Source organism: Vombatus ursinus, unplaced genomic scaffold (assembly GCF_900497805.2).
Source record: "Vombatus ursinus unplaced genomic scaffold, bare-nosed wombat genome assembly UNPS02009173.1, whole genome shotgun sequence".
NCBI lineage: Eukaryota > Metazoa > Chordata > Mammalia > Diprotodontia > Vombatidae > Vombatus > Vombatus ursinus.
The window spans coordinates 9,724,082-9,751,845 of NW_020948951.1; the positions used below are offsets into that span (position 1 = coordinate 9,724,082).

At 46.5% G+C, this 27,764-nt stretch overlaps 2 protein-coding genes across 6 annotated transcripts; one reads left to right on the forward strand and one right to left on the reverse strand.

Annotated features, from left to right (window-relative positions):
* The first annotated feature begins 6 nt into the window (after nucleotides 1-6).
* On the forward strand, nucleotides 7-9,051 carry RFXANK (regulatory factor X associated ankyrin containing protein). Of its 2 annotated transcripts, none has more exons than XM_027851191.1 (9): nucleotides 7-181; nucleotides 814-1,032; nucleotides 1,675-1,755; nucleotides 2,182-2,247; nucleotides 3,112-3,212; nucleotides 4,785-4,910; nucleotides 6,087-6,153; nucleotides 6,890-6,970; nucleotides 8,398-9,051. In XM_027851191.1, the coding sequence occupies exons 2-9, from the start codon at nucleotides 825-827 to the stop codon at nucleotides 8,463-8,465; spliced, it is 798 nt and encodes a 265-aa protein (XP_027706992.1). In that variant the 5' UTR covers nucleotides 7-181; nucleotides 814-824; the 3' UTR covers nucleotides 8,466-9,051. The 2 variants fall into 2 exon arrangements, with proteins under 2 accessions (XP_027706992.1, XP_027706991.1); XM_027851190.1 differs by having other exon boundaries at nucleotides 16-181; nucleotides 1,672-1,755.
* A 151-nt stretch (nucleotides 9,052-9,202) lies between these two features.
* Nucleotides 9,203-13,301, reverse strand: NR2C2AP (nuclear receptor 2C2 associated protein). Of its 4 annotated transcripts, none has more exons than XM_027851196.1 (6): nucleotides 11,566-13,301; nucleotides 11,109-11,193; nucleotides 10,912-11,002; nucleotides 10,316-10,388; nucleotides 10,086-10,153; nucleotides 9,203-9,816 (listed from the first exon to the last, which is right to left on the reverse strand). In XM_027851196.1, the coding sequence occupies exons 2-6, from the start codon at nucleotides 11,150-11,152 to the stop codon at nucleotides 9,700-9,702; spliced, it is 393 nt and encodes a 130-aa protein (XP_027706997.1). In that variant the 5' UTR covers nucleotides 11,153-11,193; nucleotides 11,566-13,301; the 3' UTR covers nucleotides 9,203-9,699. The 4 variants fall into 4 exon arrangements, with proteins under 4 accessions (XP_027706997.1, XP_027706996.1, XP_027706994.1 ...); XM_027851195.1 differs by having other exon boundaries at nucleotides 10,283-10,388; nucleotides 12,177-13,299; XM_027851193.1 differs by having other exon boundaries at nucleotides 10,283-10,388; nucleotides 11,109-11,196; nucleotides 12,177-13,299.
* Between the last annotated feature and the right edge of the window lie 14,463 nt (nucleotides 13,302-27,764).

The following is a 27,764-nucleotide window of genomic DNA, read 5'->3' on the forward strand; positions in this document are numbered from 1 at the left end:
GGAAGCCCTCCGATCTAGCCTCCTTGCGTCCGGGCTCCGCCCGGCCCTCCTCCTCCTCCTGTTAATCTCTCGGGGGCCGAAGCTGAGTTCTTAAAGGGCCAGCGCGCCTCTCCCCTTCCCTGCGCTCTGCGCAGCTGCTCCCAAGCGGGAGACGGGCGCCCCCCGCCCCCGCCGCGCTCAGGTGCATTGTGGGAGGCCCCCGGCCGGGTTAGGGGAAGGGGGCTAGGGGGCGGAGCGGTGCAGTTTGGTAAAGTTAACTTTCGGTTCGGGCTTTGGAAGTCCGGGGCTGGGGGTCGAGAAGAGAAGGGTCCTGGCTCCGCAGCAGGGGAAGCGGGGGGGGGGGGGGGGGGGAAGCTAGTCAGTCCCCGGCCTCCTCGTGGGCAGAGCCTCGCGCACTTAGCCCCCGGGCGCGGCGCTCTCCGACGTGGCCCCGGCCGGGGTGCGAGGAGCGTCCAGCCCGGAGGGGAAAGGCTGGGGTCGGCGGAGGTGGGCTCTCCCTCCGGGGCCCCAGAGCAAAATGCAGGCCCATGTCATTGCATCCAGCGGGGCTCGAAGGGTTTGCTTGACCCTGTATTTCTTATGCGTTGGGCGACATTTGGCAGATAGGGGAAACTGAGGCCCAGAGAGGGGAAGCGACCTGGTCAAGGTCACTCAGCGAGCCAGGACTAGAAAGGACTAAAGTTTCTTAAAGGAACAGGCCCTAGGAATTGGGAGCATCCTCCCTGGTATGAGGAGGCAGTGGTACGGAGGGGGAGGGAGTGAACAAGAGGGGAGTGGACACCCTAATTTCTTGATTTCATCTGGACTCTCCAGAAGTGCCCTCCATGGAGCCACAAGGGGCCGTGGCCAGCCTAGGTCCCGAGGGCCCCGGCCAACTCCAGGAGCCCTATGCCGTCCCTGCCTTTGGCTCGCAGCCTGAAGACCCAGCCCAGGACAGCTCCGATGGTTCCGACACTGTGTTGTTGCGCCTGTATCCTTGTACTCCAGACTCGGGGAGTCCCGACCTGGATGGGGTCCTCACTGCACCTCACAGTAAGTCCTCCCTTGGGGAGAGCCCTGGTTTAGGAGGAGGAGCATCATTTTACAAAAACTGGCTCCTCTCACAAGCACCCTAGGAGATAGGTAGTGTATCTGTTATCAGTCCCCATTTTACAGACGAGAAAAGGGAATGAGGTTTAGAGGAGGTCTTGCCCAGAGTCACAGAGCTTAATCCCACCATCTGCTAATGCCTTCCTTTTTCAGATTGCTTTCATCTACTTTGTCTACAGAGTATTCTCTCAAAGGAGATGATATTTGTAAAGTACTTAGCACAGCGCCTGGCACGTAGTAGGCATCCGCATTTAATAATTGTTTCTTTCTCTTTGCCCCTTATATTTACCTAGCATTTACCTGTTGTCTCCTCCATTAGAGTGGACACTCCTTGAGAACAGGGAGTGTTTTTGCGTTTCTTTGTATTCTATGCTTAATATGCTTTGTATCCTAAGTGCTTCATAAATGCTTGTTGAGTGACTGATGGACCCAGCTAGCAAAGAGCAGAGCTGGCACCCAAACCCAAGCCTTCTGACTGCTGGTCAGGTGTTCTTTTCCTCAGACTTCAGAAATCTATCTTTTCTTCTGTCATGGTGGAGAAAGGGAACAGTTCCCTCCTGACTTCTCCTTTTTCTATCCCAGCAGGCAGTTCCTTGAAGCACTCTACCACCCTGACCAACCGGCAGAGGGGAAATGAGATTTCAGCCCTGCCTGCCACCCTGGACTGTGAGTATACCTCCTGGGGACCAAAGGTTGGGCAAAGGGAGGGTGTGGAAGGGAAGCCCTTCTGGAGGGAGTTGGACTCACTCCTAGAATTTTCAGCCAGCAGGATCCTTAGAATGTAGACTATAGAATGTCTAAACTGGGGGAACCTTAAAGACCATCTAGTCTAACCTCTGAAATGTAAAAATGAGGAAACTGAACCCCAGACAGGGGAGGGGATGTATTTAGGGTCACACAGCAAATCTGTGGCAAATCAGAAACCCATTCTCTTGAGTCCCAGCCCCAGGGATTTTCTCCTGGATTTATTATCTCTGAATTTTCAGAAGTTGCCTCCTCCCCTACTATGATATAAACACTTCCCTTTAATTGGAGTGTCTGGAACCCCACTATAATCTCTGCCTCTTTCCCTCTCCCCTTTGTAAACAACAGCTCTGTCCATCCACCAGCTTGCCGCTCAGGGAGAACTGACCCAGCTGAAAGAATACCTTCTTAAAGGTATGTGGCTGTTGTCTACAGCCTGACCCTTGCAGTCTTCTCCCTGATGAAGGCCCTCCCCTTTCTTTCCCTTCCCCCCAACCCGCTGCATCAAGCTTGAGCCTCACACATACACGAGACCCCTAAGACCAGGACCTCAAGGACCTGTGCTCCTCAGAGTCACTCCACTTGGTCAGCCAACCCCAGCCTACTTTGTCAGAGACCTGAATGGGAATGGTCATGGACAGAGTGGGAGCAGGGCAGAGCAGCTCCTGAGCAGAAGAGGGAGAGAAGAGGCTCAGGCCCAGCCCCGCTAGGCTGGCTACAGCTCAGGTAGCTTTGCTCTGTTTTAAGGCCACGGTCCACCACCTCCTCTACCCCGACCTAGAGAACCTGGAATGCCGGAGCTAGAAGGACCTTAGAACACAAGCATTTCCTGGGGAGTCACCTTTTCTGCCCCCTTCATTTTCCAGATGCTGAAATAGAAGGCTCAGAGAGGCCCCATGATGAGTTAGTGGGAAAGCCAAAACTAGAATCTAGGTCTTCCGATTTCCAGCACCTCACCCTGGCCCCCAGGTGACCTCCTCATTCCATCTCCTCCTTCGGTCACAGAGGGAAGTGTGTCAGCGCAGCCCATCTTCACTGTTGAGACCGAAGCTCCGAATCCAGTCGGTCACCACCGGCTGGGGGAGCCCTGGAGCAATTTTGTCACATTTGTTATGATCCCCTTTCAGAGCAGGATTTAGACAACACGCCCCCTGCCAGTCTCCCTTCTCTGTTGATGCCATACCTACTTGTACCCAGGAGAGCTGGGGGAGTCCCGGCCCTTCCTAGCCTAAGGGCTGGCTTGGCTGTAGGCATAGCCAGCTTTCCCCGTCCTGCCAGGTGACAACTTGGTGAACAAACCCGATGAGCGTGGCTTCACCCCCCTGATCTGGGCGTCTGCTTTCGGAGAGATCGAGACTGTGCGCTTCCTGCTGGAGTGGGTAAGAGGCTGGGGGAGGCTGCTGGCTGCCAGCATCTTGGGGATGGTCTTTCTTAGCTAAGGAAAATCAGTTGTTCAGATGCAGGATGGAAAAGATGTAGTGGGGAAACAATTCATTTAATAATAGCCTTTATGTGTGTTAACTCACTGAATTCTTACAACAAACCTATGAGGTAGTTGCTTTTATTATCCCCACTTTATAGATGAGGAAACTGAGGGCAGAGAGTTGACTGTCTTACCCAGGGTCACACAGCTAGTAAGTATCTGAGGTAGGATTTGAACTCAGGTCTTCTTAACCCCCTAGATCTATCTACTTTGACACCTAGCCGTGGGGATGATCTTACCTGATGACAAGCTTGGTATAAATCAAACGTGTGACTTGGCAACTAGACAGCTAATGTAATTTTAGGCCATACACATAAATGGAATAGATGTCTCCTGTCCAGAGGGAGAGAGATGAGACTCCCATTACTGCCTGCCCTGGTCAGACCTCCTCTGAAACACTGTGTTCAATTCATTGGAGTCACCCAACCCCAAATCCGATGCTTTTTTCAATGTATTACATCATGTGGAAATTGGAGTACCTCTAGAGGAAAACACAGGACCTCAGACTATGTGGGGAATATTAATCCTGCAAAAAAGACTTCTTGGAAGGGTTGTGATTGCTGTCTCTACCAGAAGCAATGTCACAGAGAGGAAGGATGAGCAAGGGCAGAGCTCAGAGCAGTAGATGGAAGTGACTGGGGGACCTCCACATGTGCTGGAACGTCTCAGCATTTGGAGCCACCTTGGGGAGGGTGGAGGTCCCCTTCTTTGGAGAGTGCAGAAGGGTGGGCTGTTCATCCGTCAGGCGGACTGCAAAGAAAGAGTTCTTGCCTGGGGTTAAATGCCAGATTCGGTGACCGTGGGCTTCCCTTTTCAGTTCTAAATCCTGTGATCTGAATATGGTCTTCCAGATGGGGTCTGGCCAGGACAGAGGACCGTGGGTAGCTATCCCCCTTGCTGTGGACACACTAGACATTTATTCATATGACTGAGGGTTCAGTGATACTATGAAGAGCCGTCTGGTAGCTGGGGAAGTCTGAGCCAGGATTGCCAGACAAGATTCCCTCTCTCTTTCTGCTCCCATGGGGGCCATCCTACAGCCAAATCCCTCCCTATTCCCAGTCCCCAAGGGTTGGGCGAGAGTAAAGGGCAGGAGCTCAGAACCTGATGGTATTTCCTGCTAAGCCACTGTCGTCTGGGCCATCAAAAGCTTCACTCCTTAGTGGGCATTTGGAGGTAAATGGAGGCCAGAGTGGGAAGGGCCTTGACGCCACTTTGAGGAGTCTGAACTTTATCTTAGAGAACGTTGTCGGAGCTGAAGGAGACTTAGAGTCTAACTCTGCAGCCTGTCCTAGGCAGGGAAACAGAGGCCTAGCAATAGCGAATGTCTTACCTTGCCTTCAATGACAGTGTCTTCACCAAAGTGGTTCTGACAAAATGGACTCAGTCGAGCAGGAGGCAGTAACCAGGGTTCTCAGCCTCCAACTTGTCCCCCACACTGGGGCTCATCTACCTTCTTGCCCTACAGGGTGCTGATCCTCACGTCCTGGCCAAGGAACGGGAGAGTGCCCTCTCACTGGCCAGCACTGGAGGCTACACAGATATTGTGGTCATGCTTCTGGAGCGGGACGTGGACATCAACAGCTACGACTGGGTAAGGCCCCCTGCAGTGCCCCCCACACTCACTTGTGACTGCAGCTGCGATCGGACGAGCTCCTCTACTTGGCATGGGGGGACGGGGTGTCTCCCTCACCTGCAGTGGACGGGCTGCTGCCCAGAGGCACCCCAAGAGTCCAGAGAAGGCAGAGCAGTATAGGAGAGTGGTTCTGGAGCAGAGGAGTTCAAATCCTGCTTCTGCTGTTACTGCCTGGGTTACCTTGGGCCACTTCCTTAACCTCAGTCTCTTTGTCCATCTGACCCTCTCATTTTATGGATAATCTCACCAATTCCTTCCACTTCTCAATCCTGGGACGCTCAGGAGTCAGGCCCAGGCCCAGGCGGTTGGGGAGGCTTCCGAGGCTGAGCTTCAGGAATAGTGGATGTGTCCTTGGTGCCTCACTACAACCCTTCAAAGGGGTTACTCTGGGGATTATTCCCTTAGCACCAATGAGGCCAGAGCCTGGGTCCCATCCAGAGCCCCACAGCTAATGTGTCAGTCAGGATTCTCCTGACTCTTCCCACTGCCCCGCACTGCCTTTCCCCATGAAGCTGGAGCGGTGACACAAACAGGCGTGGCTTTCGTGGGGAGATAGTGAGACTCCTCTGGCTAAAGGACGAAACTCCACATGGTGTTGCGGAAAAGCCACTAGGTTGGGAGGGAAAAGACCTGGGTTCTAATCCTGGCTCTGCCACTAGTTTGGGGGACCTTGGGTAAATCACTACCCTTCTTGAAACCTCACTTTCTCCATCTGTAAAGTGAAGGGTTGGATTAAATCAGCTTCTTAACCTAGGGTTTGTGACTTTTTTTTTTTTAATATATCTTGAAAACTGTATCTTTGTCATCCCATGTATTTTATTTTCATGCACTTAAAAACATTATTCTGAGAAGAGTTCATAGGCTTCATCAGGCTGCCAGTGGGGTCCAGAAGCTCCAGGCCTTAGTGATCTGTTTCAGTGCCAACATTCCAGGGTTTTATTCCAGGAGTCAGATGAGGTGTCCAGGCAGCTGAGGGGCTCTGGGAAGGCACTGTACCTATTGTGATAACTGTATCGGAGCCCCTGGGGCCTGCCTGGCCCTTCCGATATTCCAAGACAGGGTCCCTGCCCTGCCAGTAAGGGAGGCCTTGCCGAAGTGATGAGCCATTTTCACCTTTGCCCCTCCCTCCTCCAGAACGGCGGGACTCCACTGCTGTACGCTGTGAGGGGGAACCACGTGAAGTGTGTGGAAGCTCTGCTGGGTAGGTGTGCGCAGGGAGTGGGACTTGTGGTACAGGGGTTGGATTGGGGGGGAGGGGTGTTTCTGTTAGTCCACACTATAACTCACCCTCTTTTCTCCTCTTACTGGCTTAGGAGAAGACTTACCTACTGGGCATCCTTCATAGGCAATGAGTTTGCTAGGCTGACAGCAGATGTCAGACATGTGGCCCACAACACTCCCAAGTGAGGCCCAAACCCGATTAAAATATAATTGGGAAACAGTTAACAAAATAAAAAAAAAAAACAATAAAAGAAATACCACATTTTAAAACGAAGTCAATATGTGGCCTGCAGGGATCTTTCCGTATAGAATAGTGGTCCCCACTTGTGTTTGAATTTGACTGGCCAACAATAGCACTTAGCTGAATTTCTCGATTTGTTGGCATTTAAATAACTCCACTCATTTTGGGGCAGCTTCTCCCAGCCTGTGACGAGCTTATCCCTGCTGAGGAGTCAAGGGCATACCAACAGGGGCTTTGTGGAAGATTTCAGGATCCCAGGGCAGGCCCATGTTGATCCAAAAAAGCATTTATTAAGTGCTTAGAATGTGCCAGACACCAAACTATACACTGGGGATAGAAAGATGAAAGTGAGATGGTCCCTGCCTTCAAGGAGCCTATATTCTAATGAGCCAGGGAAGCCACGTTGAGGGGAGGAGGAGGAGGAGATGACTGCCCGTCCCCCAGTCAGCTCCCCCTTTTCTACTTTGGTTTTCAGCCAGAGGGGCAGACCTGACAACAGAAGCGGATTCAGGCTACACCCCAATGGACCTGGCTGTGGCCTTGGGACACAAGAAGGGTATGTATATTTCAGGGCAAGGAACATTCTCAGTGTGTAAGAGGGAGGCATCAGAAGCACCCCTGGATGAGAAGGCTGTCAGTGATATCTGGAATCTACCCCACCCCCAAACAGATTCATTCCAGTTCAGCAAGCATTTCTTTATTCAGCACCTACTATGTGCCAAGCCTTGAGTTGTGTGCTGGGGATACAGAGACAAACAAAAGTCCCTACCCTCCAGGAGCTCACAATCTACTGGGTGGAAAATACACAAATAAGTAAAAACAAACTATATACAAAAATTTGTTGGGGGGGAGTACCCCCTCTCGATCTGCCCCCTTAGAGTCCCCAGGGACCAGGGGGACAATAATAACTCTTTTCCTTTTAAGTTTTGTAGAGCACTTTGCTCACAACCAGCCTTCAAGGCAGGTACTGCTAGTATTATTCCTGTTTTGCAGATGAGGAAACTGAGGCTCACAGACACTTCCGAGGTCTGCCCCCAATCGGAGCTAGTAAGAGGCAGTGTATAGCGTAGTGCAGGGGTGGGGAACCTTCAGTCTTGAGGCCACGTGTGGCCCTCTAGGTCCTCAAGTTCGGCCCACATGTGGCCTTGAGACCGCAGGATCCCCACCCTTGATGTAGTGGTTAGAGGCAAGATGACCTGGGTTTGAATCCTGTCTCAGATGTGAACTTGCTGTGTGACCCTGGACAAGTATCTGAACTTCTCTGGATGTTTGTTTCCTTATCTTTAATACCAAGGTCTAGTTCCAAATCTGTGACTGAGCCCTGGAGCCCCTGGACCCTGCCCTTGATAATACACCATAGGGAAGGGTTCCAGTCCCACGCTTCCTGACTCTGGGGCCCCAAACAAGTGCCTTCCCCTTGATTCTGAATCAGCCCCTAATTCTGACCCTCATCTTTTTCCTCACCTGTGTAAAATGGGGATCCTGTTACCTACACTAACCCCACCCCACAGGATTGCCACCAAGAGAGCACTTTTCCAAGCCCTAAAATCCTTAAGAAATTGAAGTTATGGGGCAGGGCGCCCCTTAAGTACCCCAGGCATTCTAACCAACACCAAGGCTCCATCAAGGCCCAGCCTTGTCCCTGCCTTGCCAGGCGGCCTCTCCTTGGAGTGATAGACCTCTTCTCCCATCTGCATCCACTCCCCTGAAAGATCTGTGTGCTCCCCTGTCGTCTTGGTCAACAGCAAGCACTTTCCTTACCACCTATGAGCCATCTACTTTATCATCCCCATTATACAGATGAGGAAACTGAGCCTCAGAATGGTGGTGCCCTGCTGGCTTGTGTCAGAGCCAGGACACTAAGGTGTGCCAGTTCCGAGCCCCTGGCGCTTGATATTCCCCAATATTGCCTCCTTGTGTTGGCAGAGGGGGCCGTAGGTCCTGAGTTTTCTTATCTCTCACTCCCTTTTTTCTGGGCTTCAGTCCAACAGGTGATGGAGAACCATATCCTTAAGCTTTTTCAGAACAAGCTGCTTCCAGAGACAGAGTGAAGGGGGCCTAGGACACTGGGCTTTGGTCCTCTGCCTTCCATCTGGTGCTCAGGAAGGCCAGCTCACTAAGAAGCCAGTTCTTCAATACCCATGGCCAGGGAGAACAGGTCCAAGAGGAGGTGTCCCTCTTCCTATGGCTGAAGGCCACCTACAGAGCTTTGGGGGGGGACTACCCAAGAACTCAGTGCCCAATGATCATGTCCAGTGTGACACAGCAGGCAGACCCCGAACGGAAACAAGGCAGCTCCTCTCCTTCCCAGGACCACGGGAGGGACTGTGCTACTGGCTAATGACTTGCCCTGGCTGGAAACGTAGCTCCCCAGCCCACTCTATCCGGCCATGCTGGCTCCTCTGCCACCCCCACACCAATCATGCCTCCTCTAGCCCAAGAAATGGGAACAATAACCAATAAAAACCAGCTGCTACCCCAACAACCAGGGCGAACATAGACTGTTGCTCCCCATCTCTTACAACAACTGCAGGGGTGAGAAAATTTAAAACCACATCCTAGGGAAGACTGGCTATAAAGAAATAGGGTGATTTTAGCCTGGAAAAGAGGATAAACAGCTACTCTACTCAAATCTAAGACACCTTCCTGGAAAGTCTTACTCTTTTGTTCTGGGAGATGGGAATGAAGGGAGGTGGATTTCCATGACATATGGAAGAACTTTCCAAGAGTCAGGGCTATCTAACAATGAAACTGGTGAGGCTGTTTAAACAGGCCAAGTGATCATGAGTTAGGAGTGTGGTTTTTTTTTTTCCTTTTTAAATCGACAAGCATTTACTTTCTCCCAAACCCCTTTGGGGGTGGGGGGATGCCTGTAACAAATACGCAGAGTCAGGCAAAACAAATTCCCCACAGTGTCTAGGCCAAAAAAAGCTTTTGCATCCCGAATCTCTCACCTCTCCATCAGGAGGCCAATAGCATACTCCACCCTCAGAATTCTTAAGTCTTTCAAAGTTGTCTTGACAATGTTTTTGTTTTCTAATCAAGCCTGGCTTCCTGTGAGGATTTAAACCAAACCTCTGAGGCTCTTTCCTTCTGGGATTCTCTTCCCAGGTCCTTGGAGGGAGAAGACAGGCTGGGAGCTGGTTCACCCAAACCAGAACTCTTTCTACTTCCTGGCCACCTAGCCCACAGCCAGGGGCAGCTTCTGCTCTGTCCTTCTAGTGGCCTCTCCTAGGGTGTCCTGCCTGGTCTAGGAAGCAGGGTGGGCCAATGAACTGAAGCTGCTCACAGCTTCTCCCCAAGAATCCGCAGGTGGTAGATGATGATCCGGCCAAAAAAGTCAGTGCTGTTTTCAAAAGTTACCTTGAGCTTGTCCAGTGTGACGTCTGCCACAGGAAAGCTGTAATGAAGAGCTGTCAAGGTTAACAGGACAGACCTGGGCGGTCCCACCCACACCCTGTGTCACCCTGGATCAGCTTCAATGTACTAAACATCCTCGGCAGGGAGGGTGAAGTCACTCCCTGGAGGCTCCCTCAATTCACATATCGATAAACTTGTCTTTTCTCCCCAACTCCCACTGAGGCTTCTTGTGGCACCTCCACGTCCCTGGGTCTGCCTGACTTAGCCTCAAGCCCATGAGCCCCACCCTTGCCACAGAACAGAGAGGATATCTGCAGGGAGTTGTTGTCTTGAGGGTAGAAATCCCCAATCTTCTCCAGAGACTCACTCTTCCTGCCACCTGTTGTAAAGAAGGAGAAAGAGAAAGGGCTCAGTCCCACAGATTCAGCTGTAGGGCCCTACCCATGAGGGCAAAAGCCAGACCACCTTCCTTTCCCTCCCTTTTCCCCCCTCCTTGACCCCTTGTCACCTTCCAAACGGCCCTGGCGACTTGCAAACCCACCCTGGAATTGGATCTGCACCTGAGACACTCGGACAGGCTGTGGGAATTCCAGCATCACCCACTGGGAGGAGCCCTGAGGTCAAACAGCCAAAGAGAATCGGGTTAGACCCAAGTAAATGACCGACACCCTACCACGAGGTGTGGTTTGCAGCAGAGGGACCCAAACCTACACAAAGTTCCTGAGCTGACCTGTTCTTGAGAGCTGTGGAGCATGGGGTCTCAGAACATCCTACGGAAAGGACCCAGGATGAGCTTTAATTTACCAGTAAAATGGAAGTCACAATACTGAGTGTGAAGAGAGAAAACTGCACCTTTGTGTTAAAAGAGTGAGAGGGTGGATCAGAGCTGGAAGAGTCCTTGAAGGTCATCCAATCCAATTCCCACATGTTATAGGTGAGGAAACAGAAGGCCAGAAAGACTGTGACTTGTCCACGGTCACACAGCCAATGAGTGGCAGAGCTGGGATTTGATCCCAGGTCCTCTGACTCAGAATCCAGCACTAAAAACAACAGTCGATGGTCTAAGGATTCTTCTACAGATGTCTGATTTCTGGGGACCCCGTAAGTGATTTCTGGCTCTAACCAACGCCACGTCACCTGGTCAGAATTCCAACAGGTCTCGTCCTGCTCATCAAACAGATTCTTCTTTCCAAACTGCTTCACATCCCGGTTGAGCACAGAGCTCACCCTGTGGAGACACCAGGAGGGGTGGGAGGTAGGTGATGGGGGTGGAGCTCGTGCATAGGCTCGGAGTCCTAGAACCCTAAGCTGGCCCAGGGCCCCCTGCTTCTCACCTGCTCACAGTCTGGCTGCAGACCAAAGGCACTGGGGTGGCCATAGCCGGGAGCCCTCTGCTCACCTGTTCTCAGCCGCGCCTGTCTGCTGGGAAGACAAGAACAGAATCAGCCACTTAACCTCACCCTGCCCTCCAGCAGCTGTCCCCGGTACTAAGGGGGAGCCTCAGCTATGCGACCGTGGGCAAGTCACAATGGCTGCCTTAGTTTCCTCAAACTGTAAAATGGGGATAATAGCACCTCCCTGGGTTATGAGGATCAAATGAGATATTTGCAAAGTGCTTAGCACAGTGCCTGACACGTAGTAGGTGCTCAGTAAATGTTCCCTTCCCACCCACCCTCTTCATAGGGGCCCTGGGGAAGCAAAGAACCCTGGGCCCCTAAGAGAAGAGTCTCTTTCCAATCCCCGCATTTAACAGATGGGGAAACCGAGGCTCAGAGAAGGGGAATGACTTGCCCACAGAGCCAGTCCCTGCTGCGGCTCTATGCACTGCCTGGTGCTTCCCCACTCCGGGGGGGCCTTCTCGCTTCCAACCTCCCAGCACCCGGGCAGAGGCAGCGGCGGAGGAGGACGATGGAGCGGAGGCCAAGTTTTAAAAGGACTAGGAGGCGGGAGCGCCCGCGCTCGGTCACGTGGGGAGGCCCCTTGCTCCCTCCCTCCTGGCCGCGGAGCAGTCCGGAGATTCTGCACGTGGAGAGCCCAGTCCAGGCCAGCTCGGAGGCCAGAGGTGCTTAGGGCGCAGGCGCGAGCGGGCGGGAAGGGAACCTAACGGGGGGCTCCGCTGCAGGATCCCGGGAACGGCGAGGCGGGAAGTGCTTCCTGGTGCAACCTGGGGACGGGGGACGGGGCGGAGAAGAGCGGGTCTCGCCCCTCCCCAGATCTTAAAGGGCCCGGGCCGCTGGAGCGATCCCGTCCTTTTCCGCTCTACTCCACTTTCTCCAGCTGCAACTGTGAGCGGCTCCGCCCGTGACTCCTGTCGAGGGTGCTTTCCCTAAGGCCTCTAGGGGCCACGAACCCCGGGATTGACAAGAATCTCCCTCCCCCCTACCCCAGTGGCTCCCTGTTACCTCCAGGGAGTTATCAAAGGCACAGCCGCCCCTCTGGCTTTTAAAGCTCTTCACAGCCTGGCCCCTCCCTTCCTGCTCTCCCTTTCCTGTCTTGTGCTTACTCAGCTCTGCGTCCTCGACTGTCCCGGTGACGTTGTTCTCCGGGCTGCTCCTCGCACGCGACTCTCCTGACCCCTGAATTTCTCACCCCAAGCCTGGAATCCCCTCGCTCATGCTCTCCTCCTTCATTCCTTCGAGTCTCAGCTAAAATCACGTCTACCAAAATAACAAGTCTTTCCCAGTCTTCCTTAATATCTCAGTGCCTTCCCTGTGAGATCATCCCCAGTTTATCCCATCTACAGCTTGTTTGGATGTAGTTGTTAGCTTGTTGCCCCCGTGAGAATGGAGCTCCTTGAGAGCGGAGACTGTCTTTTGCCTCTCTTTGTATTCCTAGCTCTTAGCACGGTGCCTGGCTTGTAGTAGGTGCTTAATAAATGCTAGCTGACTGACCCATTCCTGCAGTGCTCTATGGTGGCTCCCACCCACCCAAAAGAAATGTTTATGAAAGTTTTGTGTATAAGATTTACAAGCAGCCCCCACGTGGAGGTCTTCCAGGGGAAACTAGATAGAGTATAGGGAGTTAGAGGAGAAGACTTCTGTGCCCTTATACTCTGGGAGCCTGACCCAGATTGCTTTCTGCAGTGCCCTGACATGGACTTGTCCTGCCTCCACTCAAAATCATCAGTGATGGATGGGGAACTCAGTACTCACTGAACTGCCCCGTTCCACTTAGGGACAGTTTTCACTGTTGGAAAGTTTTTCTTTACATGGAACCCAAAATTTCCTGGGCAAATTCCCACCCATTTTCTCCTAGTTCTGCTTCTGAAGCCAAGCAGCAAGTCTAATTCCTCTTCCAATTGAGTCTTTGACGGCTCTCAGGTGCCCCTCCCCCCCTTCTCTTCAGACTAAACATCCCCAGACCCATCAACAAGTCCTCCTGTGGCATGGTCTCAAGGCTTTTCATCTTCTGAATGTCCTCCTCAAGACACGCTCTAGCTTGCCAGTGTCCTTCCTTAAAAAGGTGGTGTCCAGACTAGGTGATGCAATGGATAGAGACTCAGGAAGACCTAAGTTCAAATCCAGCCTCAGACACTTACTAGCTGTGTGACCCTGAGCAAATCCCTTGACCTCCCTCAGCCCCAGTTTCCTCATCTGTAAAATAATAATAGCACCTACCTCCCAGGGTTGTTGTGAGGATCAAATGAAATAACACACATAGGACACTTTGTAAAATTGAGAACTATGTAAATGCTATCCCTTAACACTAGGGTGCTAAACGTGATCTGATGAAGGCAGAGAAAGAACTATTACTTCCCTTGTTTTGTACACCATGCCTCAGAATGCAAACCAAAGTCCGTTTAGCTTGTTTTGGCTAATACTTCTCAATACGGGTTAACAATGCCTGACAAGGGTTCTGAGGCCTTAGGGAACATTTCATTTTTAGTCTGGAACCCAGCAAAGCCTAGAACATTAGATTAGGTGATCTGTGTATCTTTGCTCCTTATTACCTGTATAATCTCATAGAAGTCCCTTCCACTCTCTGGGGCCTTAATTTCCTCATCTGAAAGATAATGGGAGCTTGTGGGCTTAACAAATTTTCTCTAAAGTCCCTTCTGGCTCTAAATTCTGTAATTGTAATTTAGATCTCTTGGAAATCTGCCTAGATCTCTTTGGAAATCTGTCCAAAATGTTTGCTGTACCTCTCCACTTTGTGTCATCTGCAGAATTGATAACTATATCATCTATCCCTTTATCCAAGTCACTGAAAAAAGGAAAAAAAAAAACAAAACCCAACACACTGAAGAGCAGAAGGCCAGGCATTGTGAGGGACTGTCTATGTTGGCAGCTACCAGGTGGGCGTTGTGGCAAGATTGGGGTAGAATCTGGGTATTTGGAAGTCGAGGCAGGGGCTGTGGTAGGCAGAGTCGTGGTGAACTGGGATGGGCTGGGTACAGAGAAGCCCTGAAGCAGTGGGCAGTGCTATGTGAGATAAGCTGGGTGCAAGGAAGTAGCCGGAGCTTGTGCTCCAGAGGCAAGGGGCGGTGCCACGTGGGAGTGGGACGGCAGAGGACGAGTTCCCTTTGCTTAGTCCCCTCCCTATATGCAACGTCAACCCCAGATGCCTCCTTCCTGTGACCTTCCTGACTTCCTGGGTCCCTTTGTGTAGCACTGACCCCAGACGCCTCCTTCCTGTGTCCTTCCTGACTTCCTAGGTCACGTACTCTGTCTATGCGCTAATCCCAGATGCCTCCTTCCTGTATCCGGTCCTAGCCTCCTACGTCACTCCCTCTCCCTTGGTGTGCTAAACTCAGACAGCGCCTTCCGGTATCTGACCCTACAATCATTGGCTAGTAAGCGGGCTGGGGAGGAGGGGCTAAGTAGGTACTTAAGGAACGAGCGTGGTCAGATCTCGAGCTCTCTTTGCTCCTGCTCTGATGGCTTGCTGTGATGGCCTCTGAATAAAGCTCTGGTGTTGGCGCCTCCCGATGGCTCGTCTCTGTGTGTTTATCCGGTTGAGGACCGAAGACTGATGAGTGAGTATGACTCTGGCAGCCTGCTCCTTATAGGAGGAGTGTTCGGCGCGGCCGGCATAAAGTCGGCGCGGCCGGCATAAAGTCGGCGCGGCCGGTACAAGGCATCGATCCCTGGGGTATTCCACTGGAAACTATCCTAGAAGCTGACATCAGTCCATTAGTTATTTGGGTCTGGCCATTCAACCAGGACTTAGTCCATCAAAATGTTCTATCATCTAGCTGCATGTTATTTCATCCAAAAGTACAGCGTAAAAGATGCCTGAGAGAAGCTCACCAGTGGAAGTAAATGGAGAGCACAGAAATAAAACCTTGTATTCCTCCATACTTGATTCTCCAATCCAGTCTCTACAGCATCTGTTCTAAACCTTCTCTTCTCTCCTCAAGCTTCCCACACTCCTACAGCTGAGGTCCTTGCTTCATACTTTACTGAGAAAATAGAGACTCGATATTTGACAAACACTGCTGGGAAAACTGGAAAGTAGTCTGGCAAAAACTAGGCATCGATATAAAGGGTGATATTATAAGTGAATTAGGGGAGCATGAAAGAAACTACCTGTCAGAAGAGTTCATGACCAAGAAAGAGACAGAGAGGTTCACAGGAGGTAAAATAGATCATTTTGATTATAAAACTTTTTTTATAAAAGTTTTTGTACAAAACAAAACTAATGCGGCTGAAATTAGAATAAAATTAAAAACTAGGGGAAATTTTTGCAGTGTTATACTGATAAAAGTCTCAATTCTCAAATATGTAGAGAGCTGAGTCATGTGTATGAAAATAGGAGCCATTCCCCAAATGATAACTGGTCAAAGGATATGAACATACAGTTTTCAGAAGAAGAAATCAAAGCTAGCAATAGCCGTGTTTTAAAAATGCTCTAAATCACTAATAATTAGAGAAATGCAAATTAAAACAACTCTGAGGTACTACCTCATGCTCAGATTGGCTAAGATGACAGAAAAGGAAAATGACAAAAGCTGGAGGGAATGTAGGAAAATAGATTCACTAATGCACTGTTGGTGGAATGGTGAACTAGTCCAACCATTCTGGAGAACAATATGTCCAAAGGGCTATAAACTGTGCATATCCTTTAACCCAGCAACACCACTACTAGGTATTTACCTCAAGGAGATCAAATAAAAAAGAAAAAGACCTGTATGAACAATAGCAACCCTTTTAGTGTTGCCAAAGAATTGGAATCTGAGGGGATGCCCATCAATTGAGAAATGGCTGACCAAGCCATGGTATATGAATGTGATGGAATACTATTGTGTTGTAAGAAATGATGAAGGGAATGATTTCAGAAAACACCTGGGAAGACCTATATGAACTGTTGCAAAGTGAAGTGAGCAGAATCTGCAAAATATCCTACATAGTCTTAGCAATAGTGCAAAGATGATCAACTGTGAAAGACTTTGTAACTCTGATCATTACAATGAGCCACCATAACTCCAAAGGACTCATGATTTAAAATGTTATCCACCTCCAGATAGAGAACTGATGGACTCAGAGTGCACACTGAAGCATATTTTTTTCCTTTATTTTTCTTGCTTTTTTTTTCAGGATATGGCTAATGTGGAAATATATTTTGTATGACTGTATATGTATAATGGGCATCATATTTCTTGCCTTCTCAATGGGTAGAGGAGGGGGTGGAGAGAGGGCAAAAATGTAGAACTGATAATAAAAAGAAAATTAAAAAAAAAAAGAAAGTAGAAGTCATTCACTAGATGTCCCTCTTCTCCCCTTCATCTCTCAGTCCTATGACATTATCCCTTATTCTCTCCTCTTCATTCCAGTCTCTGATAAGAGGGTAATACTCCTCCTTACCAAAATAAACCCCACTTTGTGTGCCCTCCATCACATTTCCTGTTCTCTCCAACAGATTGCCCATGCTCGCATGCACACACACACCGCCCCCCCACACACATACAATATCATACTAACTCTCTTAAATTTTCAATTCTCCCTCTCTACTGGATCTTTCCCTGCTGTCTACAAATGTGCCCAAGTCTCTCCCATCCTTAAAAAAGCCTTCTATCTCCTTGTAACTCTTATCTAACTAACATCAGTCTAACATAACTAACATCAGTCTTGTAACTCTCCTCTCTTTCTCAACCAAAACTTTTAAAAAAACTATCTATACTCATTGCCTCCATTTCCCCTTCTCATACTCATTTCTCAACCTTTTGCAATCTGGCTTCCAATCTGATCACTCAACTGAAAGAAACTGCTCTCTCCAAATTTCCTATCAGTCAAAAAGCATTTATTAAGCATCGATTATGTTCCAAGCACTGAATAAAGCACTGCGGATATGAAGAAATGCAGAAACAGTCCTTGCCTTCCAGGAAGACACACAAGGCTGATCTTCCAGAAACATTCTGCTCTGTGGTCCCCTCAGCAATTCAAATGAAAATACTTCTCTGGTGGGCATATGTAAATAACTGGGTATGTACAAGATATACACAGAGCGATTGGTTGGTAATCTCAGAGGGAGGAGCATTAGCAGTTGGAGGTACTGGGAAAGGCCTTTTACAGAATATGCAATTTGAGCTGAATCTTTAAAAAAGCAAGGAAAACCGAGGCAGTGGTGGGGAAGGAAAGCACCCTGCCATGGAGGAACAGCCACAAAAAGGCAGGGAGACAGGAGATGGAGTGTCATGTTTGAGAAAATGCAAGTAGGCCCGGAGTAGCTGGATCATAGAGTGTATGGAAGAGAGTAAAGTATAAGAAAAGAGGTAGAAAGTGGCCTGGTTGTAAAGAGCTTAAAATATCAAAAGAAGATTTTATATTTAATCCTGGAGGTAATACGGAGCTGCTGCTAAAATGGGATGAGCGACATGAAAAGATTTATGCTTTAGGAAGATCATTTTGCTAGTTATCCTATGAAGGATAAATTGGAGTGAGGAGACACTTGAGGTAATGACCAATCAGAAGCCTGTTTATTGCAAGACTCCAGGCAAATGAAGAGGCCTTGAACTAGGGGTAGTGACTAGGAGGTATAGGGCGGGTTACACAGTTTGCAGCTCTGCATGGGTGCAAGTGAGTTTCTGTCTCCACTGTTGTTCAGTCGTGTTAGAACCTTTGTGACCCCATTTGGGATTTTCTTGACAAAGATGCTGGAGTGGTTTGCCATTTTCTTCTCCAGCTTACTTTACAGATGAGGAAACTGAGGCAAATAGGGTTAAGTGACTTGCCCAAGGTCACCCAGCTAGTAAGTGTTTGAGGCCATATTTGAACCCAGAAAGATGAGTCTTCCTGATTCCAGGCCCAGCACTCTATCCACTGGGCCACCTATCCTGCTGAAATCACAGATCCAGACCAAAACTGATGAAATCTGAGATCCCTTCCATCTCACACATTCTGTAAAGGAACGAAGGATACTCCCGCTTATTCTCATATTTTCTCACAAAGGCAATAAGCCGTTGTCTCTCGAAGGTCCTCCTGTGACCTTGTGAGCTTGTGTTCTGGGAGGCCTTGTAAACCATTAGAATTCCTGTCCCCCTACAGCATGCCCTCCCCTCCTCACCCCTGTCCCCCGCACCGGTGCCTCTCAGGTGAATTCCTAAGGAACCAGGGAGATGGGGGCCCTACAAACCTGCCCCTAGCCCCAGCTCCCCCGAGTTGGAGAATCCTCGTCCCCAGACGAGGTTGTCTTCAGTTCAACCCGACAAAGCCAGGGATAGACCCACTCTTCGGCCACCAGAGGGCGAGGGCAGACAACGACGCGCGCTGACTCCGGGCTGCTTGCAGGACCCGATCTCCAAGCGCTGGTTCAGCCAAAGCTCGATCCTTCTCGAAGCCCAAGGGAACCCAGAGCCGCCCTGTTTTGTCCAGCCAGCCCTAGCAATTCCAGGGGAGAGGGAGTAAGAGGAAGGGGAGTTTCACGACCCTCTCCTGGACAGTTCCCACTTAAGCTCACGTCCCGTCTGCCCCGCGCCTTGCGCCACACTGGGCTCCCTGCTTCTTTACCCGGACCCATCCCTCCCCTACCTCCAGCACCCAGGGGCAGCTGGCAGGAAGACGGGAGCTCGGAGCTCGCCAGGGTGGAGAGGAGGGGGCCTGGGGACTCTGGCGCCAGCCCCTGATTAATACACTGTGAGACGGAAACCTCCTTTCCTGGGGAAGAAAGGAATCTAGCGGAGATGGAGGGGGACTATGGGATGGGGCCTCAGTGGGGATGTGAGGGCTAAGGGAAAGGTCAGACCACTGTTAGCTGGGGAGGGTCAGATCCCTGGGGGATTGAGAGATGAATGATTGCCACCATTTCCTCAGCTCAAGGCCACTTCCTTCAGGAGGCTCTTCTGGATTTCCTCCCACCCCCAAGCTGTTCTTCCTCCTTCAATTTACTGGATAATAACTTTGTGTTTCTTGTATTTGTAAATTTTGTGTTTCCTGGTAGATTGTAAACTCATCGAGGGCAAGAACTATTTCTCTTCTGTGTTTCCATTGCCAAGCACAATACCTGGCACACGGCAGGGGCTTAATACATGCCCATTGAATGATTGGTATGCCCACCAGCCTGGAGGTAATGAGTGGCAGGGACCACTAAACCTTTAACACTTTATGGTCTAAGACAAAGGTGTCAAATACTGCCAGGCCAGGGCCCTCAACACTCCGGTTTAAAATGTAACTGGGACACATTTAACAAAATTAATAAAAATGTAATAAAACATAGATAATATTATATTTTAAAATTAACGCAATATGCTGCCTACAAGGATCTTTATTTATGGCTTAGTGGCCCTCATCTCTGAGTTTGAAGGCCCTGGTTTAAGATGCCTTTCAGCTCTGACCCTCTATGTCCATATTAGATCTGGAAGAAATCTTACAGCCTGTCTAGTCAACTCTCCTCATTTTACAGATGAGAAAACTGAGGCCCAGAAAGGGCAACTTGCCCAAGATCCCATCGTTTGTGTCAAAGTCAGGATATGAACCCAAGTCTTCCTGTCTCTAAGACTAGCATTCCAGCCACACTAATCTGAGGTGTCTTTAAGTCCTGACATTTCACGTTCTAATGTCTGTTAAAAGCTTCAGCTCTGGAAATCCATGTCGTCAGGTCCCCTCCAGCTCTGCCATCCTAAGTTCTAAGGTCCTTAGCAGCTTTGCTGCTTGGTGTTCTGAGTGCCCTTCCCTCCCTAACATTCCATGTCCTAAGGTTTCTTCCAGCTCTAATCTTCTCATCTCTGCGCAAGGACCAACAAGTTATAAAGTCACACCCAACTCACTTTGAGAAAATGAATCTGGTAGGCTGCATGCAAGAGAAATTGGAACGTGGTAGAAAAAGCCCCGAAAATAGAGTAATAAGACCTGGGTTTTTGCTTATTACTTTTAATGTATGTCATAATTACTTACTATATCCAGACTATGCCATTTATTACTTTGTGTGATCTTAGGTAAGTCATTTTCCTTCTCTAGGCCTCAGTTTGCTTTTCTTTTAGATGGACTTGTACTAGATGCTCTCCAAAGTTCCAGCCAGCTTTAACCTCGGTGATCTTATGACATTCCCTGGGAAGGAAATCAGAAAACAAAGACATCTGATGAAAGATAGTTTACAGGTTCTCCTTACAAAAGGGAATAAAGTATTTGAAGGAGCTGGTTTCATCCCATCCACAGAAGCGACAAGCAGCATCCTTTGGTCATCCACCCTGTAGTTCTTATGATGGGCATAAGCAACAAGCCATCAAGAAGAGGCAGCTAGGCGAAGAAGAGGATAGAGTGCTGGACCTGGTGCTGGGACAACCTGAGTTCAAATATGGTCTTGGATACTTCCTAGTTACGTGACCTGGGACAAATCATTTAACCTGTCTGTTTCAGTTGTCTCATCTGTAAAATGGGATAACAACAGAACCTCTCTCCAAGAGTCTTTGTGAGAATAAAATGAGATATTTGTAAAACTCTTTACAAATCTTAAAACACCACATAAATGCTAGTGATGATCACGATGATGATGACAGATGTGATCAAACCGACTCAGCCATTGTTCCTGGAAGGGGAAAGTCAGTCCATTCTCTTCTGGCCCCATGGGTAGCATTCCAAAATGCCCCTTCTTGGGACCCTACTGGACATGGTCCCCTGTCTTTGCTTTGGGATTTCTATCCCCAGTGCTTAGCATAATGGCCTACCACATAGTAAGTGTTGAATACATGTTTTGTTTTTCATTCCTCATTCATTTATTCATCTTTATTCAAGGTTATATGATCATAGAACCATAGATGTAGAGCTGAAAGGGGCTTTAGAGGTCATCTAGTCCAACTTTCTAATTTTACAGGTCAGGCAACTAAGGCCCTGAAAGGTTAAGTGACTTGCCCAAGGTCGCATAAGTAATAATTGACAGAACCTCTTTCTCTAGTCTTCTTTACACAGTACCACGTTGCTTTCTCTGAATGATGCAGGGAAGTCTTTTCTGGGGGGGAGGGGCTTTTTGGTGAGGCAATCAGGGTTAAATGGCTTGCCCTGGGTCCCACAGGTAGTTAAGCGTTAAGTATCTGAAGCTGGATTTGAACTCAGGTCCTCCTGACTCCAAGGCCAGAGCTCTACCACTGCCCTACCTAGCTGCCCCGGAAATCATTTTGTTGTTGTTGTTGAGTCATGCCTGACTCTTTGTGACCCCATTTGGGATTTTCTTGCCAAAGATACTAGAGTGGTTTGCCATTTCCTTCTCCAGTGAATTAAGACAAACAGAGGTTAAGTGACTTGCCCAGGATCACACAGCTAATAAGTGTCTGAGGCTGGATTTGAACTCAGTTCTTCCGGACTTTAGGCCCAGCGCTCTATCCACTGATCCACCTAGCTGCCTCCTAGGCAAACAGGCATTTAATAAGAACTGGTTCTTTCAAACAGTGAATGTGAAAAGCAGGAGCAGGGGTGGGAGACCTACGGCTTCGAGGCTACATGTGGCCCTCTAGGTCCTCAAGTGTGGCCCTTTGACTGAATCAAAACTTCACAAAACAAATTTGAGGATTTTTTTTTTTTGGCAATTAGAAATCATGCCGGGGTTTTTTTGTGTGAAAGGTTAGCTTTTTTTTTTCTCTTTGAGAATAGCTTTAGGATAGATTTTTAATAATGGAATTATTGGAATAATATTTTCCTTATACTTCTCTTTCTGTCATTTATCATATTCTAACTTGGATTACAGTTAAATAATCTCACTTCTGCTGGATTGTAAACTCCTTGAGGGTAAGGACTGTGTGACTTTGAACTCTAGGGACACCCTAGAATGCCTAGCACAGGGGCTTACACAGTCATATATTTATTCTCCCCCGTACACTCTAGTAACAATGACCCATTTGTTATCCTTCTTACGCTCACTCTATCTCTAGCATCTCTGTCTTTCCCCTTGCTGTCACCAATGCATGGTGACATTGCCTATCTCCATCTCTTAGCTTCCTTGACTTTTTTAAGACTCAGATCAAATCCCTCCTTCTGCAGAAGGCCTGGAAAGGTAACCATAGTTGCTAGTGTTTTTCCCACTGAGATTATCTTCCTTATAGTATCTATACCTATATCTTTTCCTAATTATTTACATGTCTTCCTCATTAGAATGTGAAGATGTGAACTTTCTTTATATCTGTGCCTCTTAGCATAATGCCTACCACAAAGTAAAGGTTTAATAAATGCTTGTTGACTTGACTTTAATAGGTAGATGCTCAATAATTGTTTGTTGAGTTGGATCCAGTTGTTAAATGTAACATCTGGAACAGTCCCTGGGAAGTCTAAACTTGTGGTAATCTTTCAGGACGATTGCTACAAATCATCAGTCATCGGGTTCTGTGGGCAGGCTACTTGAGGGCTCCCACAGAATCCATGTTCCATAGTTAGTTCTATGAATGTGAATAGACATTTCCAAATAAGTATATAGGACACATAGGTGATAGGTAAATTAAAAAATTAAATTGAAACAGGTTATTAAAGACGGTTTTGAAAAATTGTAAATTTACCCTATAACTCAAACAGAATAAATTGTTCTGTGAAGTTTGGATTCAGTCAAAGGACCGCACTTGAGGACCTAGAGGGCTACATGTGACCTTGAGGCCACTGGATCCCCACCCCTGAGCAGGAGCAGTCTGGCAGGTAGGAGAACCAGGAGAAAGAAGTTCCTCAGAAACCAGAGAAGGAAAGAATATTCAGGAGGAGGGGATGGTCAACAGTATTGACCATTGCAGGGAAGAGAGCATGGACGACAATTCATCTTTATACTTAGGAATATTAGGTATTCACTAAGGGGAGCATAGAACCCTATGTGTTATAAAACTGACTTTTTAAAAGCTTAGTGTAATGCCTTCTGGGATGTGATTTGGGTGTCCCTTGGCTCACTTCTCCTCTCTACACTTTCTTCCTTGGTGACTTCATTCTCTCCTGTTGCTTCAATTATGTCCTCTACATTTAGATGACTTTCAAATCTACATCTCAGATGAGACCAAATGATATAATATATGTAAAGCACTTTTCAAATCTTAAAGCCTGTTATTATTATGCTATTATTTAATTCTCATCTTTTTTTAAAAAATGGATTTTAGTGAGAAATTATCCTGGGACAAGTTACTCTCTTGCTAATATTCTTTTATATGTAATGTTCTGTAGACTATTGCCCAAGTATATAAAATAACTACTCTTTTATAAATGAATAAAAGTCTTGGAATACATGTTTATATTCTGTAGGCTCACTGAAAGTACCTTCTGGACACCTTCAGTAGCAAATGGGATGGTTAGGCTGGTATGCACCTTTTCCTGCTCCCAAATGGTTTTCTTCAGCTAGATCTCTACATTTTGAAAGCTTTTCATTCCATGTAAAATGGAGATTATATATATTCAACATGGCAATATCTATTTAAAGGACTGAATAACTTTTTATGGACTAGTGTTATAACCCAATGATTTCTATGTGTAATAATAGTTCTGACTGCTTGGTGAATTCTCAAGAATAGTTTAGGGTCTGAATTTCTAGCTTGGAGATTCATCTGTTAGCTTATGAAGAAAAGCATGGTTCTGGTGTATAATATCATCCACCTGATAGTATCTCTTTAAAATTTTATTTTATTGGCATCTTTTTTTATTTTAATTAATATTTTATTTTTCCCAATTACATGTAAAAACAATTTTAACATGTTTTTTAAAATTTTGAGTTCCAAATTCCCTCCCTCTCTCTCTCACTTCCCCCTCCCTGAGACAGCAAACAATTTGATATAGGTTATACATATGCAATTATGTGAAACATATTTCCATATTAGTCATGTTGCGAAGGAAAACAGACCAAAAAATACACAAAAAAGTGAAAAATAGTATGCTTCAATCTGCATTCAGAATCCATCAGTTATTTCTCTGGATAGTATTTTTCATCATGAGTCCTTTAGAATTGTCTTTGATCATTGTATTGCTGAGAATAGCCAAGTAATTCACAATTGATCATCGTTACAATGCTGCTGTTGCTGTGCACAATGTTCTCCTTGTTCTGCTCACTTCACTTTGCATCTGTTCATGTAAGTCTTTCCAGGGATTTTATTGATATCTTTTGTTTTACATTTCCTAGATTTCCTCCTTTATCCCTCTTCTTTCCCTTGCCAGAGAACCATTCCTAAAGCAAAGAATTTTTTTTAAAGAAAAACAAGAGAAAGATATCAGCAAAACCAATTGATGCATCAAAAAACATCTGACAATATGTACAATGAATGTCCTATTCCCCAGGACTCTGGCCTCTGCAAAGGAACAAGGGGAAATATCTTCTTATATTGCTTCACTGGGGCCACATGTAAGCTCTTTGTAATTTTGCAACCATCAGTTTTGAGTATGTTGTGGTTGCTGTTCTTTGCATTGTAGCCATTGTGCATATTGCTTTCTTAGCTCTGCTCGCTTCAATTTGCATCAGTTCATGTAAGCTTTTCCATGCTTCTCTGTATCCATTCTGTTAATTGTTTTTTATAATACAGTATATTCCATTACATTTATATACCACACTCTGTTTAGCTATTTCCCAGATGATGAGCATCTACTTTGCTTCCAGTTCTTTGCTACCACAAAAAAAAAAATGCTGCTACAAATATTTGGTATAGAGGCATACACCATTTTATTGCACTTTGCAGATATTGTGTTATTTACAAATTGAAGGTTTGTGGCAATCCTGCATCAAGCAAGACTATCGGGGCCATTTTTCCAACAGCATGTGCTCACATGGTGTCTCTATGTCACATTTTGGTAATTCAATATTTCCAATTTGTTTATTACTGTTATTATTATATCTGCTACGATGATTTGTGATCAGTGATCTTTGGTGTTACTGCTGTAGTTGTATTGGGGCACCACAAACCATTCTCATATAAGATGGCAAACTTAATTGATGAATATTGTTTGTGCTCTGACTGCTCCACTGACCAACTATTTCCCATCTCTCTCCCTCCTTTCAGGCCTCCCTACTGTCTGAGACATAATAATATTGAAATTAGACCAATTAACAACTCTACAATGACTTCTAAGAGTTCAAGGGAAAGAAAGAGTCAATCAAAATTTCATTGTTGTCTTATTTTAAGAAATTGTCACAGCCATTCCATCCTTCAGCACTACCCTGATCAGTCAGCAGTCATCAATGTCAAGGTAAGATATTCCACCCTTATGACTCACTGAAGGCTCAGATGATGGTTAGCATTTTTTACCAATAAAGTATTTTTTAAATTAAGGTAGGTACATTGTTTATTTAGACATAATACTATTGCACACTTAATAGACTACAGCACAGTGTAAACATGACTTTTATATGCACTGAGAAACAAAAAAATTCATGTGACTCACTTTATTGCAATATTTGCTTTACTGTGGTGGACTGGAACTGAACCTGTAGTATTTTCAAGCTATGCTTGTATATGGAGACTTTCTTTTTGTCATTGATTTCATGGAGTATGAACCTAGCAATGAAATCTCTAAGTCAAAGGGCATGGACATTTTAATCACTTTAGTTTCATATTTCCAGAATGATTGAACCAATCCTCAAGTCCACCAACAATGCACTAATATGCTGATCTTTCCACAATCCCTCTAATTTAGATTATTCTCATTTGTTCTCATCTTTGCCAATCTAGGGGCTGTGAGTTGAAATTTCAAGGTTTATTTTGAATTGCATTTGTGCTTTTATTAGTTATTTAAGGTATTTTTTCATGTGGATGTTAATAGTTTGCAATTCTTCTTTTGAGGATTCTTTGTTCATATTATCTTTCTAAATATTTGAAAGGTGCTAAGTTTTTGCAACCTGCAGAGATGTTACATTGTTTCTACTGTTACTTTGCATAATCTTCATTGATGAATAAATTCAGAATCCTTAAGGAAAACTTTTAGCAATTTTTGGTGGTGATTACCTGATCTTGAATTGCCATCATAAATCCCTCTATTTCTATCAACAAATCCACATGACTTGACCATTTCTTCAATATTTCCTTGTCCACCTCTTCTTGACCATGGAGGGCCTTTTCATTCCACTCTTGGCTCTTAGGCATTTCATAGGCTCTATCCAGAGGTAAACTACTTTCTTTTACATTCAACAAATCCAGTGGCCTATACCTATTGCCAGTCTATACTATTGCTTGATAAAGTGATGGTCATCCCCCAAAGTATTTCTTTAAGTTTTTTAATTTGTTTAAAGTTAAATGAGTTAATTTCCTTTTTTTTACTTTAGAGTCACCCTATATTTGGTTGATCCTGTACATATTTTGTTAAGATACTTGACAAGTATGTTGTTATCCATTTTGCTGTCCCAAAAGCTTACATTATGACTAGTATCGTGAAGGTGTTTATGGTTTCAAGTGTATTCTTTTAGCTTTGAGTTCATTAAAGCTTTGAGTTCAACATGCTAATAATTCTTTTGATGTACTCAGTCATAGCTTTGTCCCTCATAACTTTAATGCTAGATGTGTCTTACCTGGAGAAGACTGAGACATTTGTAAGTATTGCCTTTATTCACTAGTTCAATTTAACCTCCAGATTATTCTTTTTCTAGCCCTAATCTCTCCCAGGACCTCCCTACCACATCACCAACTGCCTGCTAGATATCTCCACCTGGATATCCACTGACATCTCAAACTGAACATGTTCAAAGTTGAATTCAAAATTTCCTTTTAAATCTGTCCCTTTTCCCAACAACCCAGTTTCTGTTGATGGAACCACCATCGTTCCACTTGCTGAAGGCTTAAAATCTTAAAGCCATTTTTGAGTCTTATCTCTTCCTCATTCCCCATATTAAATCAGTCTTAAGTCCTATTGATTTCACAGCATCTATTGAATGTGTCCATTACTATTGCTCTCAGTACTGCTTACTTAATTCAGGACCTCTTTTCTTCAAGTATGGCTCTTAGGTTTTGCTAGGGGAAAGGATTATATGAAGGCTAGGACCCATGTTTAGGGTAGATGTCATAATGATAATAAGTGATGCCGAGAAGGCAGAATTATTCAACTCTTATTTTGATTTTGCTCTACTAAGAAAACCACTCTTTGGGTTGGAAAGAATAAATAAGGAGATAAGAGCACACCTCACTACCCTCAAGGAACTCAAATCACCCATTCTAGATAAACTGCTAATAGCATGCTAGAGTCCTGAAAGAACTGATAGGTGGGATCCCTGAGTCATTGCCAGTGAGCTTTGAGAGATCAGGAAGAACAATAGAAATGCCTGCTAGGACTGGAGAAAGGCAAATGTCATCCTGGTTTTCAAAGAAAGGAAGTGTCTGCAAACTTTAGATTGGTGAGTTTCAATTTCCAGAAAAAAAAGTAGAATGCATTCAAGAAAGGGACAGTTTGTGAATATCTGGAAAAAGGAGTGATGTGTGTAACCAGAAGGCTTCATCATGGACAGCTCATGATAGACTTTCTTTCTTTCTTTCTTTCTTTCTTCCTTCCTTCCTTCCTTCCTTCCTTTTTTCTTTCTTCCTTCCTTCCTTTCTTCTTTCTTTCTTTCTACTTTCCTTCCTTTCTTTCTTCCTTCCTTCCTTCATTTCTTTCTTTCTTTCTTTCTTTCTTTCTTTCTTTCTTTCTTTCTTT

What these genes read in the sequence shown, in the direction of transcription:
- RFXANK (XM_027851190.1), top strand. Translation starts at nt 825, where the DNA reads ATGGAGCCACAAGGGGCCGTGGCCAGCCTAGGTCCCGAGGGCCCCGGC. An exon ending in CCTGCCTGCCACCCTGGACT is followed by an intron (nt 1,756 to 2,181) that starts GTGAGTATACCT and finishes TGTAAACAACAG; the next exon opens with CTCTGTCCATCCACCAGCTT. An exon ending in GTGTGTGGAAGCTCTGCTGG is followed by an intron (nt 6,154 to 6,889) that starts GTAGGTGTGCGC and finishes TTTGGTTTTCAG; the next exon opens with CCAGAGGGGCAGACCTGACA.
- NR2C2AP (XM_027851195.1), bottom strand. Translation starts at nt 11,152, where the DNA reads ATGGCCACCCCAGTGCCTTTGGTCTGCAGCCAGACTGTGAGCAG. An exon ending in TGCAGCCAGACTGTGAGCAG is followed by an intron (nt 11,003 to 11,108) that starts GTGAGAAGCAGG and finishes GTGTCTCCACAG; the next exon opens with GGTGAGCTCTGTGCTCAACC. An exon ending in TCGCCAGGGCCGTTTGGAAG is followed by an intron (nt 10,154 to 10,282) that starts GTGACAAGGGGT and finishes TCTTTACAACAG; the next exon opens with GTGGCAGGAAGAGTGAGTCT.